The sequence below is a fragment of the Larimichthys crocea genome, chromosome III (assembly GCF_000972845.2).
Source record: "Larimichthys crocea isolate SSNF chromosome III, L_crocea_2.0, whole genome shotgun sequence".
Taxonomy (NCBI): Eukaryota; Metazoa; Chordata; class Actinopteri; family Sciaenidae; genus Larimichthys; species Larimichthys crocea.
In genome coordinates this window covers 25,152,950-25,170,529 of record NC_040013.1, presented here as the reverse complement: position 1 = coordinate 25,170,529, position 17,580 = coordinate 25,152,950, and the positions used below count along the sequence as shown (strand labels likewise).

Genomic DNA, 17,580 nt, shown 5'->3' with positions numbered 1-17,580 from the left:
TCATGCATAACACGACATGAATAGTTTCCTGCAACCACAGCGGGGTCACAGTAAAAAGAAGCTGGAAGAGAATTCAAAACTCGTTTCCGCTGACAGTGGTGACGCGTCCGGCGTTTCCTGCGCTTTGCCACCTCGTGTTTCGCCCTAATACTTTTAATGTCAAGCAGCGGCGGTGAGAAACGTGGGGTTTTCATTAACATGGGTGCTCTGACACAGCTGGGAGAGAGTGAACAGTAAACAGCGAGGCTTTAACAATGGATTACATGAGAATCTCTCCTGCATGTGAAGGCACATTTAAACCAGAGAGAGACTGGCAACCTTGATCATTTCCAATTTCACATTCTCCATCCCTCCTACACACAAATATAGTCACACACATCTACACACAACTGTGCATAAACAATCAAAGTGGGTCTATTTTAGTTTGAAATGTTAAAAGGCTCTCTTGTGCGCTCTTTGTCTCTCTCACACACACACACACACACACACACACACACACACACACAGTGAGAAGGTGTGATGTTATCCAAACAGCCAGCTGTCTTGTTGTGTCAGGCTGGTTGCTCTGTTGGCTGCAGGCCTGGGAGAAGGCTTACTTTGAGAAAACAGAGACTCACTCCACATTAGACTGACTCCCGTCAATGGACTGGGCCCAACGCCTGAACACACACACACACACACACACACACACATTTTCTCTCACACTCTCTACAGTGCAGAGAAAGTTTCACACACACACACACACACACACTCACAGGGACATTCTCCCTCCTCTTGCACACACAAATAACACACGCAGAAATATGGAGGACTTTTTCATGTAGTCGCTTGATTCTCGCCCATGCTCTGGTTACCAGGGGCAACGTGTACTTTGAGGGGAAACTTGTCACCTGGTTACCAGGGGCAACGTGTACTTTGAGGGGAAACTTGTCACACACATTATGCACAAACAAATTTCACGACACGGAAAGGCTGAAGCGTCTTTAGAAAAGAGCAAATCATGGACAGGAGCGGCATCTGATCATCTGAACGCTTAGACCTGCTCTTTTCGTCAGTCAGCTTCGCCGTGAGACTCCATCTGATGAAGTCACATGACAGAAAACAGGTCGATCCGCGACCTCAATCAACCTCTGCTGGTATCCAACAGGAACTGCAGCAGCAATCAAAGATGATCAGAGTTCCTCTTTCCTTTCGAGTCTTCTGTTCGGTTATTTAGGAGGAAAGCCGAAGTCAGGTTATCTACAAACCCGTGATGTGGAGCAAGACAGCTACACCTTACGTAGAGGACTTTAAAGCGTCTCCATGTATGAAAGGAGCTTTAACTTCCCCTCCTCATATCTGACACCAGTGCTATGGTCATTCTCTTGATGTGCTGCATCTTTGTACGCAAAAGACAACAAATTGCAATCAGATGGCTTGATTGCTGCTGCATTTCATAAACACCACCTCCACCCAGGGGATCCATCTGCAGGCTATAGGCCTAAAGATCCCCAGCATTACTCTCCAATACATACTGACCATTGTGCATCCTCTTAGGGAGAGGCTCAATGCCAAAAGACTCTCTACATATTGAGCGTTCTTTACTCAATAGCTTATTCCTTATACGATGCAGTTAACATGGTCCCCTAGGTGTTTGCATGATGTAGTGGACTCCTCGGAGACCTTGCAGGATCCTGTTTGTGGACTTCAGGATGAGTGTGCCTGACTCCACCTGCAGGTGGATCACAGACTTCCTGGCAGCACATGAAGCTGGGGAAGGATGTCTCTGACTGTCGGATCATTAGCACCGTGTCACCTCAGGGTTGCGTCTTTCTCCTCACCCTTTAAACCAACAGCTGCACCTCCACTCACCAGGCTGCTCCTGAAGCTTGCGGATGACCCCACCCACATTGGGCTCACCTCTGGGGGAGATTGATGGTCTGATCTGGTGCAGTCAAAACACCTTGGAGCTCAATGCTCTGACGACAGCGGAGGCAGACTGTGTGACGCCCAAGCTGACTTTGTGGCGTCCTTCTTTCTGGGCACCATCATCCCCCCAGTGGGACCAGAACATCAGCTCCCTCACCATGAAAAGAAGCACAACAGTGCAGCTGAAGAAGTTCAACCTGCCAAAGCTAATTATGGTGCACTTCTACACTTCTACTTCCGCCATCATTGAGTCCATCCTCACCTCCTCCATCACCATCTGCTGCAGCTCTGCCACTGCAGCGTATCATTCGCTCCGCCAAGAAGGTGACTGGCTGCAATCTGTCATCGCACCAGGACCTGCACTCCTCCAGGACCCCCCGAGGAGTGCAGGTAAGATTGTGGCTGACGCCTCCCACCCTTATGCTTCTTGATTTGAAGCACTCACCTTCATCTTTATTCACGTTGTTCTTGCACTATATATTCATTATTGTTTGCCAAAGCAAAGTCCTTGTATGTGAAAACCTACTTTGCAATAAACCCCCCGATTCTAACTCCGCAAAAGTGCAGGCTTGCAAAAGGCGTACGCTGTATCGAGTGTCAACATAAATCTATATCAACCACAACGGAGCCGCATATAGAAAGACGCAGACACATTATCGCAGGATAACTGAGCTTTGACCCAATAGAGCTGCATATAATAATAGTCACAGCGAAAAAAAAAAATCAAACATATTGCCCTTTTGCACAATGTGGCAGCACACATGGGATGCAGTTGAGTTGTGTTGCACCACCGTTTCGGGGCCATTAAGTGTCCCTTCGAGGACGGTGGAGTGCAGCAATGTCATGAATCATCCTCTCAAGTTTAATCAAGATCCGACAGTGCGACAAACAAACGCGAGAGCCCTTGATCTCATACAATAAAAGAGTCCTCGCTCAGTTAACTAATAGAAATAGATGATGGACAGCAATCATGCTCCTGAGGGGAATGCTATCCGAGGACACGTTGTAGCTTTTAATAAAAAGTTAAGTTTCATTAAACTCGTGCAACATATGCGCAGGATTCTTCGCTCGCAGCGCTTCAAAGGTCTGACATCTCTGCAACAAAACAGACATCTTTAAAGGGCAATAAAGGAACGCTGATTCACAACAGATTCAGCAACGCAGAGAGGAAGAGAAACAGAGGACGACTTTAATCTTTATATCAAAATGAAACTCGGGGGAACGCTTGTCAGTTGACTCCGTTTTGTTTATTTGGTGCCATCCGATGTCCAACGCGACACCACAAATAAACAAGTTCAGCTCAGACGGTGCCGGATGAGACGGCTGACAGATTGTTCAAGTCTGCCTTCAGAGGGAAGCTCCTGCTGTTTCTACCTCTGTCAGAGGAATTGTAATGAGTTCACACTGTAAGCAAAGCCAAGTCACATATCTACCCACAACAGTTAAATATTAGCAAGACAGAGAGATTACTTTATTCCCTCTCAGCTCCGTCTCTCCTCCCTCCACCTCTTCTCCTCTCCTGTATCAGGTAGGTTAGATATTGGCGCTGAGCTGGTTACTTTACAGTCAACGCAAGCCCGGCCAGAAACACACTAAATTGGTCTGATTTGCATAAAAGCCTGAGTATATACATATATTTTGCTGCCTGAGGCATTGTAAAGGACGCATTTTCATGCCACAGATATTCAAATGGGTTTTTGTTCCCAGCTGTGAAATGTCGTTCTATCTTTCTCAAAATGCCACTTAATTTACTCTTGTTGTTCAAAAACATGGATGCAGACATTTTTTGGATTTTATTTTAAAATCAAATTGGTGGAAGCTGCAAAACATAAAAAAAACGGTGTCCTTCCCTGCCCTCAGTATTTAATATTCAGGCACATGTCGCAGGTCCTTTACGGATAAATCAATGACGTGTGTAAATAATGGACAGAGCCATGTTGGATGTATCGACTTCCCAGCTAATCTAAATATCGGCAAAGACGTGGATCATCGGCGGACCTGAGGCGGGGTCGAATGACGCCTGGGTGCATCTGTGATGACGCCTACCTGTCAGTCAAAGTGGCCACACTGTTAATTATCCGTAGCCTTAATATAATATTAGCTATAGAGACCAAAACTGTTTTTTGTACCAGGCTGTAAACATGTTTGTTTCTGCTGTGAAGTTGGACATTTGAACATGGGGACTTATGGAGACTGACTCACTTCTGGAGCCAGCCTCAAGTGGACGTTTGAGGAACTGCAGTTTTTGGCACTGGCTTCACTTTACAGCCACAGAGTTTGTCGCTCGGTGTTGCCACCACTAGAGCTGTGCTGCATTTCATAAGCAGCCCAGAGGCGACTCTGCGCTCTGCTCTGAGGAGAATAGGCAGGTGGTCTATTTTTAATGGCTACAGCTGGAAGTCAGACTCAGAATAGAGAATATGGTCAATTTTCAAAATAAAACAAGACTTCCCATCGTTAAAAAAACAGACAAAATGGAAATCATTTTACACTTCTGCAGCCAGACTCAAAGCGGCCTCTCGAGGACTTCTGCATTGGCTTCATTTCCCAGCACCAGATGTTGCCGCATTCACAGTAAGAGTTTGGAAACTGTCACTCACATATTGAAGATGAAACTTGCAGAAGTCCTACAGGACCCAGTGTATGAGCTCTAACATGCTAATGCAAAGCACAGAGTTTGTTTTGTCAAAAGCTTGCATGATGAATGGGTTTTTATCTCACAGAACAACAGATTGGGTCAGAACCAGAGATCTCAGTGTAACAGTGTCACATCGGCTTTGATAGCAGTCGCTTGGCAGCGCACCATCGTCTGCAGTTGGTCAACAATGTCACATAATATAGGTTCGATCTGCGTGTTTCTGGTTTAGCTTTTCAAGCCCGAATGGATGTAACCCTTCAGTTCAAGCAATAATAGAAGGATGACCACTGAGGAAGTCACATGATTTACATCCTCGTGCTCATTCAAATCAAAGTTAAATTAACTAATTCATTATTTACATTTGTCATAAATTATTAAACAAATTCTTAAATTTGAGAAGCTGGACCCAGTGAATGATTTAATCGTTAATCAACATTACTCGTGGTTCATTTTCTTTCAATCACATTTGTGTGTGTGTGTGTGTGTGTGTGTGTGACCTTACAGTGCTGAGAGCGTGTGAATCGGGGAGACAATTAAGACGACGTCTCTGCATAATCTCATTTTGCTCTCTCCCTCTTTTCTCAGCCTAGCCCTTCTTTCACTCTCGTCTCCTGCAACTCTCAGCACTTCTTCTGCTCCGACTCAAATTACTCCACCAGCCCGGTAAATTGCGTTCCACCGGCCCTTTCCACGAAAGAAAACATGTCAAATGATGCAAACACCTGTTCATACAGTATTCTGTCTCACTCCGTCCTCAAACTTGCCGGCGTGGGTGAGCCGGCGCTGTGCTGCCTCAGTAAGTGCGTCACCTGGGAAAAATGTGTATGACTAACAAAGATAAATTATTCACAATATGTGTTGGGCTGTGTGTTTTTTCTACGATATTGTCTGTGTGTGCGTGTTCATAAAGATTGCATGGAGCAGACTGAGCTGTCAGACACACACACACACACACACAAACACACACACACACACACAGCCTGCTGAAATATTCACACTCTCACCACAGGTGGTTAAGCTATACCGCTATATACAGCTCATAATTCATGCTATATCCGTATATCTGAGGCTTTCTCAGGGGCCACAGAGCAAAGAGTGACTCAGAGGAATGCATGTGTGTGTGTGTGTGTGTGTGTGTGTATAGCTCTGTGATGTTGCGGCTGCAGCAGATCTGTTCACATTTTTTCTCCGGTTCGTGTGCGTCTATAACATGGGTTAGTATTCTACATTTCCATTTCGTCTGTTTTTTTAACGATGGCAAGTCTTGTTTTATTTTGAAAATTGACCATATTCTCTATTCTGAGTCTGATTTCCAGCTGTAGCCATTAAAAATAGACCACCTGCCTATTCCCACCTCAGAGCAGAGTGCAGAGAGTCGCCTCTGGGCTGCTTTTGAAATGCAGCACAGCTCTACTGGTGGCAACACCGAGCGACAAACTCTGTGGCTGTAAAGTAGGGAAGTGCCAAAATCTGCAGTTCCTCTAACGTCCACTTGAGGCTGGCTCCAGAAGTAAGTCAGTCTCCATAAGTCCCCATGTTCAAATGTCCAACTTCACAGCAAAAACAAACATGTTTACAGCCTAATTTCCTCGTGCACGACAACTGTACTGAGGGTGAATTTATATACAACTCACCTGTTCAAATTATATTAAGACTAAAAGTTAAATAATTAACAGCGTGCCATTACAGGTGGCTCGTTTGAGCACCCAGGTGTCATTAAGCTCCCAAACAAGTCTTGGAAGATGGCGGCAGAAACCTGTAGCTGACTTCATGGACATAACATCAATTTTTTCTGCCGTCCTGTAACACTGGGTGAGTTCAGCTCCAGTGGCCACTGCACGGGTGGAATTTAGGTGTGAAAGGTGACTTGGTGCACGGAGTGTGGGGTTATTTTTGTGATTGTGTGAATTTGCTGATGAGTTTGATCTATACCACTCGTTTCTGTAGACGTGTAGCTGTAGGACACTTTGTCTAGCTCGTTTGGTTAATCCGGACCCAAAGAGTTACGTGAAAACTGTTTCTTGCACTGACAGAGTCATTGTGAGGTTGCCAGGCAAACAGCAAAGACGAAGTACTAGTACAGAAGTACTGGGAGGGTGAATTAAGTACTGTTGGTGCTCTGACAAGGTCCAATAAACACCAAATGCATTTGTTTTGATTACCTTGTGGCTTCCAAATTTTATTTGTGCACGGGTTCTACAGATGGTGCTTGAATGAAGTGACGCATATATGTGTAAAATGAATGCACGTGTGTTCATGTGTGTGGTACTTTCTTAGAAAGCTGACGCGGTATCATCTGAGATGTATGCGGCAGGGCAGGGGGAGGCTGGGCTTGACGGGGGGACCCGGCAGCGGTGCCCTCTGTGTGGGCAGGAGTACAAGACGAGCTCGGCCCCCGTCTTCATCCATCAGCGCTCGAGTCTGCTCAGCAAACTGGCACCTCCGCCGAAGTACGAGAGGGTTGCCGGATGACTAACGAGGAGACACACTCTGATGCTGACACACACACACGAGCAACAGATACGCCGTATAACCCTCCATACTAATACGGTCAAACACAAGTGGAAAACCTGTGTACACACACACACACACACACACACACACACACACACACACTTCTTCAGACTTCTCACACAACCACTTGCACCCTCTTTCACTCACTGTCATACACACTCAGGCATGCAAGTAGGAAAGAAACGCAATCTTTTGCTCACTCTTGCTGTTTCTCTCTCAAACCACACACACACCCTTCAACCTACACACTTCCTGTGTGACCTGCCTGAATGTCACAGTGTATCTGTCACAGCAGTCCCTTCCGACCTCGCACTTTCTCACCGGCGAGCTCTGACTGACATCGGCGAACGGTGTTTCGACATCAAGTCTCTCCACTCTGACTCGAGCTCATTAGCTCCTTTCATGTATGTGTAGATGGTGCAGACAAATAAATGAATTAATGTTTAGTACGACTTCAGCAGGAGAAGACTTCCTGATGATCCGCTGCACATAAGGAGTGATGCATTCATCTTCGATTATACTCCCTTCTCTTAAAATGCTCTCACAGCTCGCTGCTCATGTGCTGAGCTATAAACATTCAGCAGTTAACTTGGAGGAAATTTAGGGAGGGATGTATTTAGAAAGATGCATTTCTGTTGAAAAATCAGGATTATTAACTGTTTAACTACGTTGCTGGAAAATGCAACTTAAAGACTCTGCGTAATGATGACGCAGCTAAAAAGGTCAACCCTGATTACATCTACCGATTTACCCTTTAGACCAGGGGTCCCCAAACTTTTTTCGGTGCGGGCCACATCAACTTGCCTTTCTGTGATGGGGGGCCGGGGTCAGTCTATAACCAGAAATAATATCAGTCCCACCAGGATTTCGTGGGCCTTTTTTGAAATAGTTGCGGCCTAAAAGTTGCCCACAAGTTACGATTCGACAGTCGCAGAGAGGGCGCAGCGAGCACTAAGTCCACGCCCCCGGGAAGCGGTGAGGTCCGGCCAGCCGTGGGCCACCTTCACCCCGAGCCTTTCCAAGCCGACCCAGAGCCGGTCTCGGCACACCGCCGTGGAATCCCCCGGGCAGACTGCGCGGAAGATGATCACGAGCAAAGTCACGTCAGAATATACCATCGTGTGAGGGGATGAAAATTAGCTGGTACTGTAAATAGTTCGTAAATAAGGTAGATTTTAATTAGAATGCCAAGCTTAATCATTAGGTGTGGATATTTTATATTAGGAAAATGCAATTTTGAAAAATAGGCCATGTTTAGAGGGATTGTTTGGGATCGTTAAGTGGGCCACTCCAATTGTTTAGGCGGGCCGATGTGGCCCGGGGGCCGCAGTTTTTGAGACCCCTGCTTCAGACGCTCCAGTTCCTAAATACAGCATGTGCTTCGACTTTCCTCCTCAGGTGTTAAAACAATCCCGGCTAAGTGAACTCGTGTTGTGTGTTTTGTTATATCTCGCATGTCTGTGAAACACTTCTGTCTGGACATGACGACTTATAAGTGCATGCTTCTTTATTTAAAATCAGTGCAAGACGAGCAGATGTTTCATTTCCTCCAGAACACACAGTATAAACAAACTGAGATTCTGCCTTCTGTTTTCCTGCATTTCTTCCCCCCCATCTTCATCTCCTCCTTCGCTCCATCTCACGCTCTCTTCTGTCGTCTCTTGCTTCCTCTCCAATCCGTGCTTCTGTTTGGCCCTGGATGACATTATGCCAACTGGTGACCCAGACACACAAACCCACAGTGTGTCTGCGCTTTCTTACATTCTCCAGTGAATACACACACACACACTTTTAATAGGGTCCCTACTCTGTACCCATTCACGCAAATACCGGAACCCACCGTGACAGTATTTATACACATACACACACATTACTCTTTCTATTCATCCTATCTAATGGGTCTTTTTCCAGCATGTTCCACTGGGTGCCAGCCAACATCCTCCCCCTTACCTGGAAGTAAGTCTGAACCTAAACACAGACTCTTTTATGTGCTCAGGTGTCTCAAATGTCATCTTGTTCTCAGGAAACAAAGTGCAGCCTCTTCAGGCTGCCTTTGATGTTCTTCAGGTCTGAGTGCATTTTACTTTCCTTTTTTTAAAATCGATGCACACCTGCAGTTTGAGCGATCTCTGGGTGGAACAGCCTTCTCTAGGATTTCAGATATATCAGTGCAATCAAACTTGTTGTGAGAGATCCGCAGCAGACGTATACTCATATGGACTAATCGTATCAACTTATCACTCTCTGCTCTGGTGTCACTTTTTACCCCCTCACCAGCCCCACTGAAGACTCGAGACAGACTGTTATTGATACAGATCCGGATACAGCTTATCGATCATTTTGCCATGATAGCGGTATCTTTTGTTCAGGAGCTTATCAGCATTTTGGTACCATCCAGTCAGGAACCTGTACTGGTTTAGTACCAGTTCCTACTGAAGGGTCAACTCATATTGTTAGATGACTTAATGATTCATGAAACACTGGACAGTGAATTTGCACAGTAGTTACTGGAATATGGTTGGAACACCAAAAAAAGAAGAGTGACGACAGATCAGTCAGTTCCAAGAACTGATAGATCTGACTGGAAGACATCCAATAAACCAAACGCAGCAAAGAAAATCAGGTTTGGACCAAAGAATACAATTCTAAATCCTCCACATCCACACATCTCATCTTCTGCGAGAACAAAAAGAAACACCGGTTTCCCAGCAGCCAGCTTACAGCTCGGAGGTTTACCTAATGACATGACGTTTCTTTCTAAACTACCTGACCGCACTGCGAAGATCAGCCGTCCATCGAGCTCCTGATGAGAGCGGACCTGTGAAATGGTTAAAATAAGTTTAACTCTGAAGTGAAGTCAATGCGGAAATGCCAAAAGCTGCAGTTCCTCTAACGTCCACTTGAGGCTGGCTCCAGAAGTGAGTCAGTCTCCATAAGTCCCCATGTTCAAATGTCCAACTTCACAGCAGAAATAAACATGTTTACAGCCTGGTACAAAAAACAGCTTTGGTCTCTGTAGCTAATTTCCCCGTTCATGACAACTGTACTGAGTCTGTAATCGTATATAACTCACTCAAATTATATTAAGGTATGAAGATATACATATTTAAACAGCATAGTCCTGCTCTAAGGCAGCGGGAGAGGCAGGACTGACAAGATGGCAGCGGCTGGAGCCACCACACTCTTCAGCTTCACGACGCCGATTCAGAAACGTGTATGTAACATCACAAGAACGACGTCCATGTCTTATACTGTCTATGATCCCAAGAGGTTTGTGCTGTCACAACACCGTCAGGCTACTTCCACATTTGCTACCGAGAGAGAGCAGTAATTATTCCCCCAACCACAAGAGGACACTTGTCAGGAAAACTAAACATCTAAAGCATTTAGTAAGTCTGTCCTGAAAAAAAAAATCCTCATCAGTGTGAATGCTACGTGGCCGTTTAAATGGAAGAGAAGTGTCGTTCCCAAGAGAGCAAACTGCAGCTGACAGTTAATGCATCACAGACGCTGCACAAATCTGTGGATGAAACTGGACTGTTGGTCATTAGAACAAAGTATGTATCCGCCTGGTGGTAAATCATCAGGCTGGCTTGATGTGCTACCTGTCGATAGTCCAGGACGACGCTGGGATCGATGGCTGACGCACTCAAACTGTATGACTGCATCGATCTCTCCCTCTCTCTCTCACACACATGCACATTTCTGTAACTCATTCTCAGACATGTGGATACATAAACTCACGCTGACAACACAGTGTGTGTGTGTGTTGAATGCACACTCCTGCTACACAGAACATCACACGCAAAACACACACACACACCGGTCGGGTGCATAAATCATCTTCACACTTTGCACAAAAAGGCAAAACAGATTAAAATTTGGGTAAAACTCAACTCAAGACACACACGCAAACACAAAGTGCAAGAGAGAGAAAGGAAGCGGCCTCCGAGTATAGCACATAATGCAGACTATGGCTGGAACCCATTTCAGCAAATGTGATTAGCCCAACACACGCCATCTCATTAAGAGATTGAATCTTAATGCCAGCAGTGTTTCAGAGCACCATTTGGCAAAAAGCAAGCCCAGATGCTTATCAGTGTCCTGATTCATACTGCAGCCCATCAGCAGACATCAGCAGCACATCAGGGATGTCTATAGCGAGTATGCAGAGCAGCACTCATACGTTAAGCTCACGCAAACACACACACACATGCACTTTCACACTGTTTTCTAACACGCACAGACACACACACATTCAAGCATCTGTTTCAACAAAACAGCTTACTAATTAAAAGGATCAAAGGAAACTTTTCTTTTATAAATCATGTACTTTATTTTGTTTGTGTGTGTGTTTGTTCATCTCTTACCACATGTGAATGTGTCTGTGCGCAGCACGTGTCTGCATCCAAATCTACATTTGCACACACTGCTTATATTTGTTGATATAGGAGTGTGTGTGTGTGTGTGTGTGTGTGTGTGTGTGTGTGTTTCTGGATAAAGTGTGTACATGTGCATCTGTTTAGTCTATGTCTGTTAATGTATAAGCTTAGTATGTCATTTGTGAGTGTGTGTAAATCTACCGCACATGCGTGTAGATAATTCATTTAGTTATTCCTTTTTGTCTGCATATATATCTGTGTGTGTGTGTGTGTGTGTGTGTGTGTGTGTGTGTGTGAATGCCGCCTAGCATTAACCCGCACTAAAGAAATCCGTTCACTTAAATGTCATCCTACGCGCTGACATACAATCTATACAGAACGTGAAGTTTGCATTCGTACAATCCGTGAAGCAGCTGATATATTAAGCCAATTAAATCTGAACTTCAAAGTTTTACTGAACAGCCTCACATGAAATCCTTTGGTGCGACACGTTAAAGAAAAGATCTATAATGAATGTAATGAAAACAATCAGTAGAAATTAGAGCTTAACTAGAGCAATCGTTTACGTTTTAACACTCAATGAGATGATTAATTATAATGTGATGTGTTTCATAGTACTATAGGATAACATAATCATATTACTATAACAACAAGCCATCTATAACGGCACCCACCTGTCAATCAAAGCGTCCACGCTCTTAATCCTGCATAACTTTAATCCTTAATATAATGTGAACAGGTGAGTTGTATATAAATTCACCCTCAGTACAGTTGTCATGAACGGGGAAATTAGCTACAGAGACCAAAACTGTTTTTTGTACCAGGCTGTAAACATGTTTATTTCTGCTGTGAAGTTGGACATTTGGACATGGGGACTTACGGAGACTGACTCACTTCTTCTGGAGCCAGCCTCAAGTGGACGTTTGAGGAACTGCAGTTCTCTGGATTTACTTCACAGCCACGGAAGTGACCGCTTGATCCCAAAAAAAGCTGCTGCCAGCACACACCAAAGCAGAAATAATGAACGACTGACTGGTGACGAGAGTCTAACGAGCTAAGGAGACTGACAGGGTTTTCACGTTGGCAGATTCGATGCCCAGCTTGCATTCAAATAAAACATACCTCTCAAAACAAAGTCCTCAAACCCCCATTGTTTTCTAATTGAGGCCAATTATCCTTCTCCAGGCTAAAAGAAATGTCCATGATCACTAAAGCAGAGTACTTGGACACTATTACAGCGGTCCACTTAGACACTGAAACAGGACCTTGGCCAAAATAGTGTTTGATGTCTATTTTTGTAGATTGTTTTTGGCGTAGTGACATATGACGATACGATGTGAAGTCGCCAAGACCGCGAGCGCCAGAACAAAATCGGAAAGACTCATTGGAAAGTATGCAAACATAAATGCAACATACTTTTGTGTGATCAACAATGCAATCTGTGCTTTTGTAAAAATACCTCCATTATCTGCAAATCAACAAGTCTAGACAGAGATTGCTGCAAAAAAAATCCAAAACAAATCAAGTTGCTGTACATTCACTGCGACTGTTGAGAATATTCTCCGTCTTTTACACCTGTTTCATTTCACCTGAGTCATTTTCACAGAGTCTCTTGTTGTTCGAGCTCAAAATGATTGATTGTTCGATTGTGTTCAAGAAAAAAGAAAGTCTCCGCCTGCGTTCGCTGCTGCTGAAGAAGTTCAGTCTTATTCTGGTGTTGCATTTATTATTAGTGAGACTGAATCTGGGGGGATCACATTTAAAGGATTAACTTGTGAACAGGGAACAACAGAGCTACTCTAACATCAAGATCATTCAATACGCACAGGCTGCTGCACAGTAAGCTGCATGATCTTAAGTAAGTTGCATGATCTTTGGCTGAACCCTTTAAATTTGGATTGAAAATTGAAAGCCTGAGGCAGGCTAGCTCACAAATCTCTTCACTTTTACCCGTCTCACTCAAACAGTTCGTTTTGGGACCGTGGTCGCGAGCAGATGTAACAACTTAACCCCTGCGACCTCAGCTGTCCCGCCTGAGCAAATAAAACGTCAACATCCGGCTTCACGGTCCCTCCTCTGACAGCTCCACTTCCTCCTTCTCACAAAGCGCTCCTCGTCCAACAAGACTGTTGGAACAGGAAGGGATGTGGTGTTTCATCACTACAGCCATGCTGCGGTTACTGAACCCGCTGGTGCATGTGTGTGAATGAAATATGTACGCATATGTTGTATGTATAGTGTGTGCACAGGGAGGGAAAATGTGCATTCTGTTTATAAGGACAGCTGTGTTAATATGGAACCTGCTCTTCCACGAAACACCAAACCCCTGCGTGTAATGATCTGCAGAAGCACTAGAACCTCTGATAGCTTTTTCCTCTGAATCATCCTCAGGATGTGATCCGTTTCACACCACATAGGTGTTCCGAATAAAACAGAAAACGATTTAGTGAACATGAACGTCGGCTGCTTTCATGTCTGAGCACACACAGAAAAGAGCACCACTTAACTTAATCAATCCACAGCCTACACGGTTTGACTGGCAGAGGATTTTCTTGGAAAAAAGCCACATAACCACAAAAGGATCTTGCAGATTAACCCATTTCTATCTATAATCCAGCTCACTGAAGATATGATCACGGGCCGAGGTAACTACTGTCATGGATCGATGATTTACAGTGAGCGTGTGTCATGTTGACAAGCATCATTGGGACATAAACAGCATCATGCAGTAGAACAACAAATCCTATTAATCAGCCTGAATGTTTGCAATGATCTCCAAACTGGTTGAGAAAAAGGAAACTGGATGTTGAGAATTAAGATCAGAAATTTGGGCCACAGAGGAGTTTTTTCACACCAGAAAACCGAGCTGTGGTCAGCTGGAGGCTGTTTTGAGTTCTTAAGAAAAAACTGAAATATGTCAGATTCAGGACTTTTCCCAGACCCACTCCCTGTCCAAAGCAGTGATGAAAGACTAAGACTAAGACGGGAGTAGCAGTTAACATTACATTCACTCTCTTCACAATGACAGCTTGCTGATCTTCTCTAAGAGTCTCAAATCTGTCGGAGCTTCCAGTGTTACGTAGAGATTAGGAGGAGATGGAGCCTAATGTGATGTACCCAGGTGTGCAATGTCACAGAAATACCTTCACACACACACACACACACACCTGTGGCACATCTTTAAAGTCATTAAACTGTTTAAGGCTCTGCTCTTTCTGAGATTTCTGCATGTGCACACTGTGGCTGCAGCAACAGGTGATCACATTTCATGTCTGTGCATTGTGTGTGTTCGTGTGTGGATATGCAGTGGAGGGAGAGACAGAAGAAATTAAGAAATGAAATATGGAAATCACATCTCCATACAACTGACATCAGCTGATAACATGATGTGTGTGTGTGTGTGTGTGTGTGTGTGTGTGTGTGTGCACCATGACCCCAGCTGAACAACAGGCAATGTCTGTTTCAAAAAGCTGTGGCATGTTTTCAGGTTAAAAAGTTGAAAAAGGGTTGTTTCATTGGAGAGAATGGAGACAGATTTCAAGTGACTGAAAGTTGAAGTACTCACACAAAAGCGTGGTAGACGAAAGCCCATTCCCTCGGTCTCTCCAACACGTTGTAGAGGTAATTCTGGAACCGTCGGTACCGCGCGTTCCTGCGGCCGCTCTGTGCGCTGTAGGTCAGCGGCTTCCCCAGCAGGCTGAGCCGGGCGCCCTGCTTCCTCTCCGCTCCCACCGCACCTGCAGCGCTGGGAGACAGGAGACCGTCCCCGACTCGCACCGCGTTGTTCATTGTCCTCCGCCCAGACTCCACATCTTTCAGTGGGTAGTCCTGCAGCCGGCGTCCCGTTGAGGTCTTCAGCCAGAGCCCGGTGCCGCCACTCTCGTCGCCGGTGTGACTTCTCGGCATGGCATCACCAGCGCAGTGCGCTGGGAGACCGGCAGACATTCACATGTAGCCAAGTGCTCTCTCTCGCCTGAGGGTGTTTGACTACTTTGACTGTCACTACACAGTGAATAAAACAAAGCAGTGGGTGAAGAGTTAAATCTCTACTCTGCTCTCATCTTTGTCATCCCGTGGCCGGTTTGGACACTTTGGCCATCTGCGCAAGGCAGGAGAAGAGTTGGGTTATGAAGGAGTCGATTCATGGAGACATTTGGCGGGGGGGAGGGCTCCTCTCCTCTCCCACCCTCCCACACACTTTCTTCCCCCAACTCACTCTCACTCTCACTCGGCGTCTTGCTGCTTTCTGTCAAAGTGCGTGAAGCCTGCCGGTGCTGTCCCAGAGCATGCCTTCTCCTTTACGCACGGACAGAGAAGGACGCAGCACGACCAGAATCACCAGAACCACGGGGCTAGTGGGTCTCGACAGCTGTAGGCTGTATGGTGTGGTCTTTGAATAAGAAATGTTTATTGGAGACACGTCAAAAGACGCCAAAGCACTGATGACGTAGGTTTTACGCAGGCGAAGATTGCCCGACGACTAAAACTAACCACGTTGGTTGATCGTTTGGATCTGTTCGTTTCAGGAAACATGAAGACCGACACGGTGCATCAACCTGCCCGCCTGTCTGAAACACTTCCAGACAGAAATAAAGTCTCTTATTTTGCCTTTAAGTCAGACTCCACTGCGAGTATCATTTGTTAGTTGTATGATTTTCATTTTGTTTCACCTTTAAACTGGGTGAAGACTGATCAGCATTTAGACAAACAGACTCTACAGCAGCTGCAGGGACCGTGACTGTGGTGGTCCGCCCGGAACCCGAACACGTTTTTTTCTGATCAGGTTGTAGCTGCGTCACTCTTCTCTTCCTTCCTGACTGACCATGTGACCCGTGAAGAGCATGGCCTTTTTTTAATTTTAATTTGTAGTTATGACTTTCTAAATCAAATATCCCACTGCTTAATTTACATGTTAAATATTCATGTATGTGTGATTTATCAAAAATGGATTTATCCCATTTTTCCAGTCCACAACAAACAGGTGCTTGTTATTTTGGAGAAAACTTTTTTAGATGTAAACTTTTCCCACTTTGGATTTCATCCACCCAAAGCTCGTTCTGATGTCAGCAACGTGACGCCATCACATGCATCATTGATGCCCTGCTATAAAACGAGCACATGCTACTGAACTTGTACTGTTGTGGTCAAAGCCTGACCTCTAGTGCTCAAACATTGGTAATGCAGGACTGTGAGACTTGGAGTAAGTCCCACAGGAGCCTTTTTTATACAGCTCTATAGATTTTTCTGCAGTATTCTGGGACAATATTCATCATTTCCACTTATACTGACTGTTTCCTCCTGTTACAGAGTTACACAGGATTTCTTTCTGTCATTATGCATCATTTATGGGCTACTACTATCCATCTAACATAGTGAAGATATGGTATGTAGGAGTGTCTTAGTATCTTATCCTACCCATGTGGACTTTCTGCTTAACAGTTGATGCATTCATAATCATAATATCTTCCAGGGGTGTCAACCTGTTCCACAAAGGGCCGGTGTGGCTGCAGGTTTTTGTTCCAACCAACCAAGATTACACAGTTTGACCAATCAACTCTCTGAAGACTGAGATCAGTTGATTAAATGAGTCAAATCTGGTGTGCTGCTGTTTGGTTGGAAGGAAAACCTGCAGCCACACCGGCCCTTTGTGGAACAGTTTGGACACCCCTGGATCTGATGTTGTGGTCCCTTGCACAGTTGTGTAAAATCTGCATCCACTTATGCCTATTCAAATGAAAGGTGGTCTTATAATGTTCGTGCACATGTACAGAAGTGTTCACAAAGTTTAGAGATGACGCACAGTGACAGTGACATGGAGTAAAACACAGAGAAGGCAACAGTGCCACCATGTGACACTGTTAGAGAACAGCAGCACTGAGTGGAGATCCCAAAACAAGAAGTCATAAAGGAAACAATAAAAGAGCAGAGATTCATATTAAAGGTTCAGTGGGTGACATTTAGTGTGATCTATTGGCAGAAATTAATATATTTCTAAATATGTTTTCATGGGTCACTCGAAAATAAGACTCAATGTGTTTTCATTATCTTAGAATGAGTCCTCTTTATGAAGATGCTCTAGTCTATGGGCTCCTCTGCCATGTTTCTACAGTAGCCAATGATGGACAAACTAAACTAAAC

General features: G+C 44.9%; 1 protein-coding gene across 2 annotated transcripts in view; it reads right to left on the bottom strand.

Annotated features, from left to right (window-relative positions):
* Positions 1 to 16,219, bottom strand: part of kcnq5a (potassium voltage-gated channel, KQT-like subfamily, member 5a) — an 87,908-nt gene extending 71,689 nt beyond the window's left edge. For both annotated transcript variants that reach the window (XM_027277899.1, XM_027277900.1), the window contains exon 1: positions 15,008 to 16,219. In XM_027277899.1, coding sequence (XP_027133700.1) covers positions 15,008 to 15,387 — 380 coding nt within the window. In that variant the 5' untranslated portion in view covers positions 15,388 to 16,219. The remainder of the gene's footprint in view (positions 1 to 15,007) is intronic.
* Between the last annotated feature and the right edge of the window lie 1,361 nt (positions 16,220 to 17,580).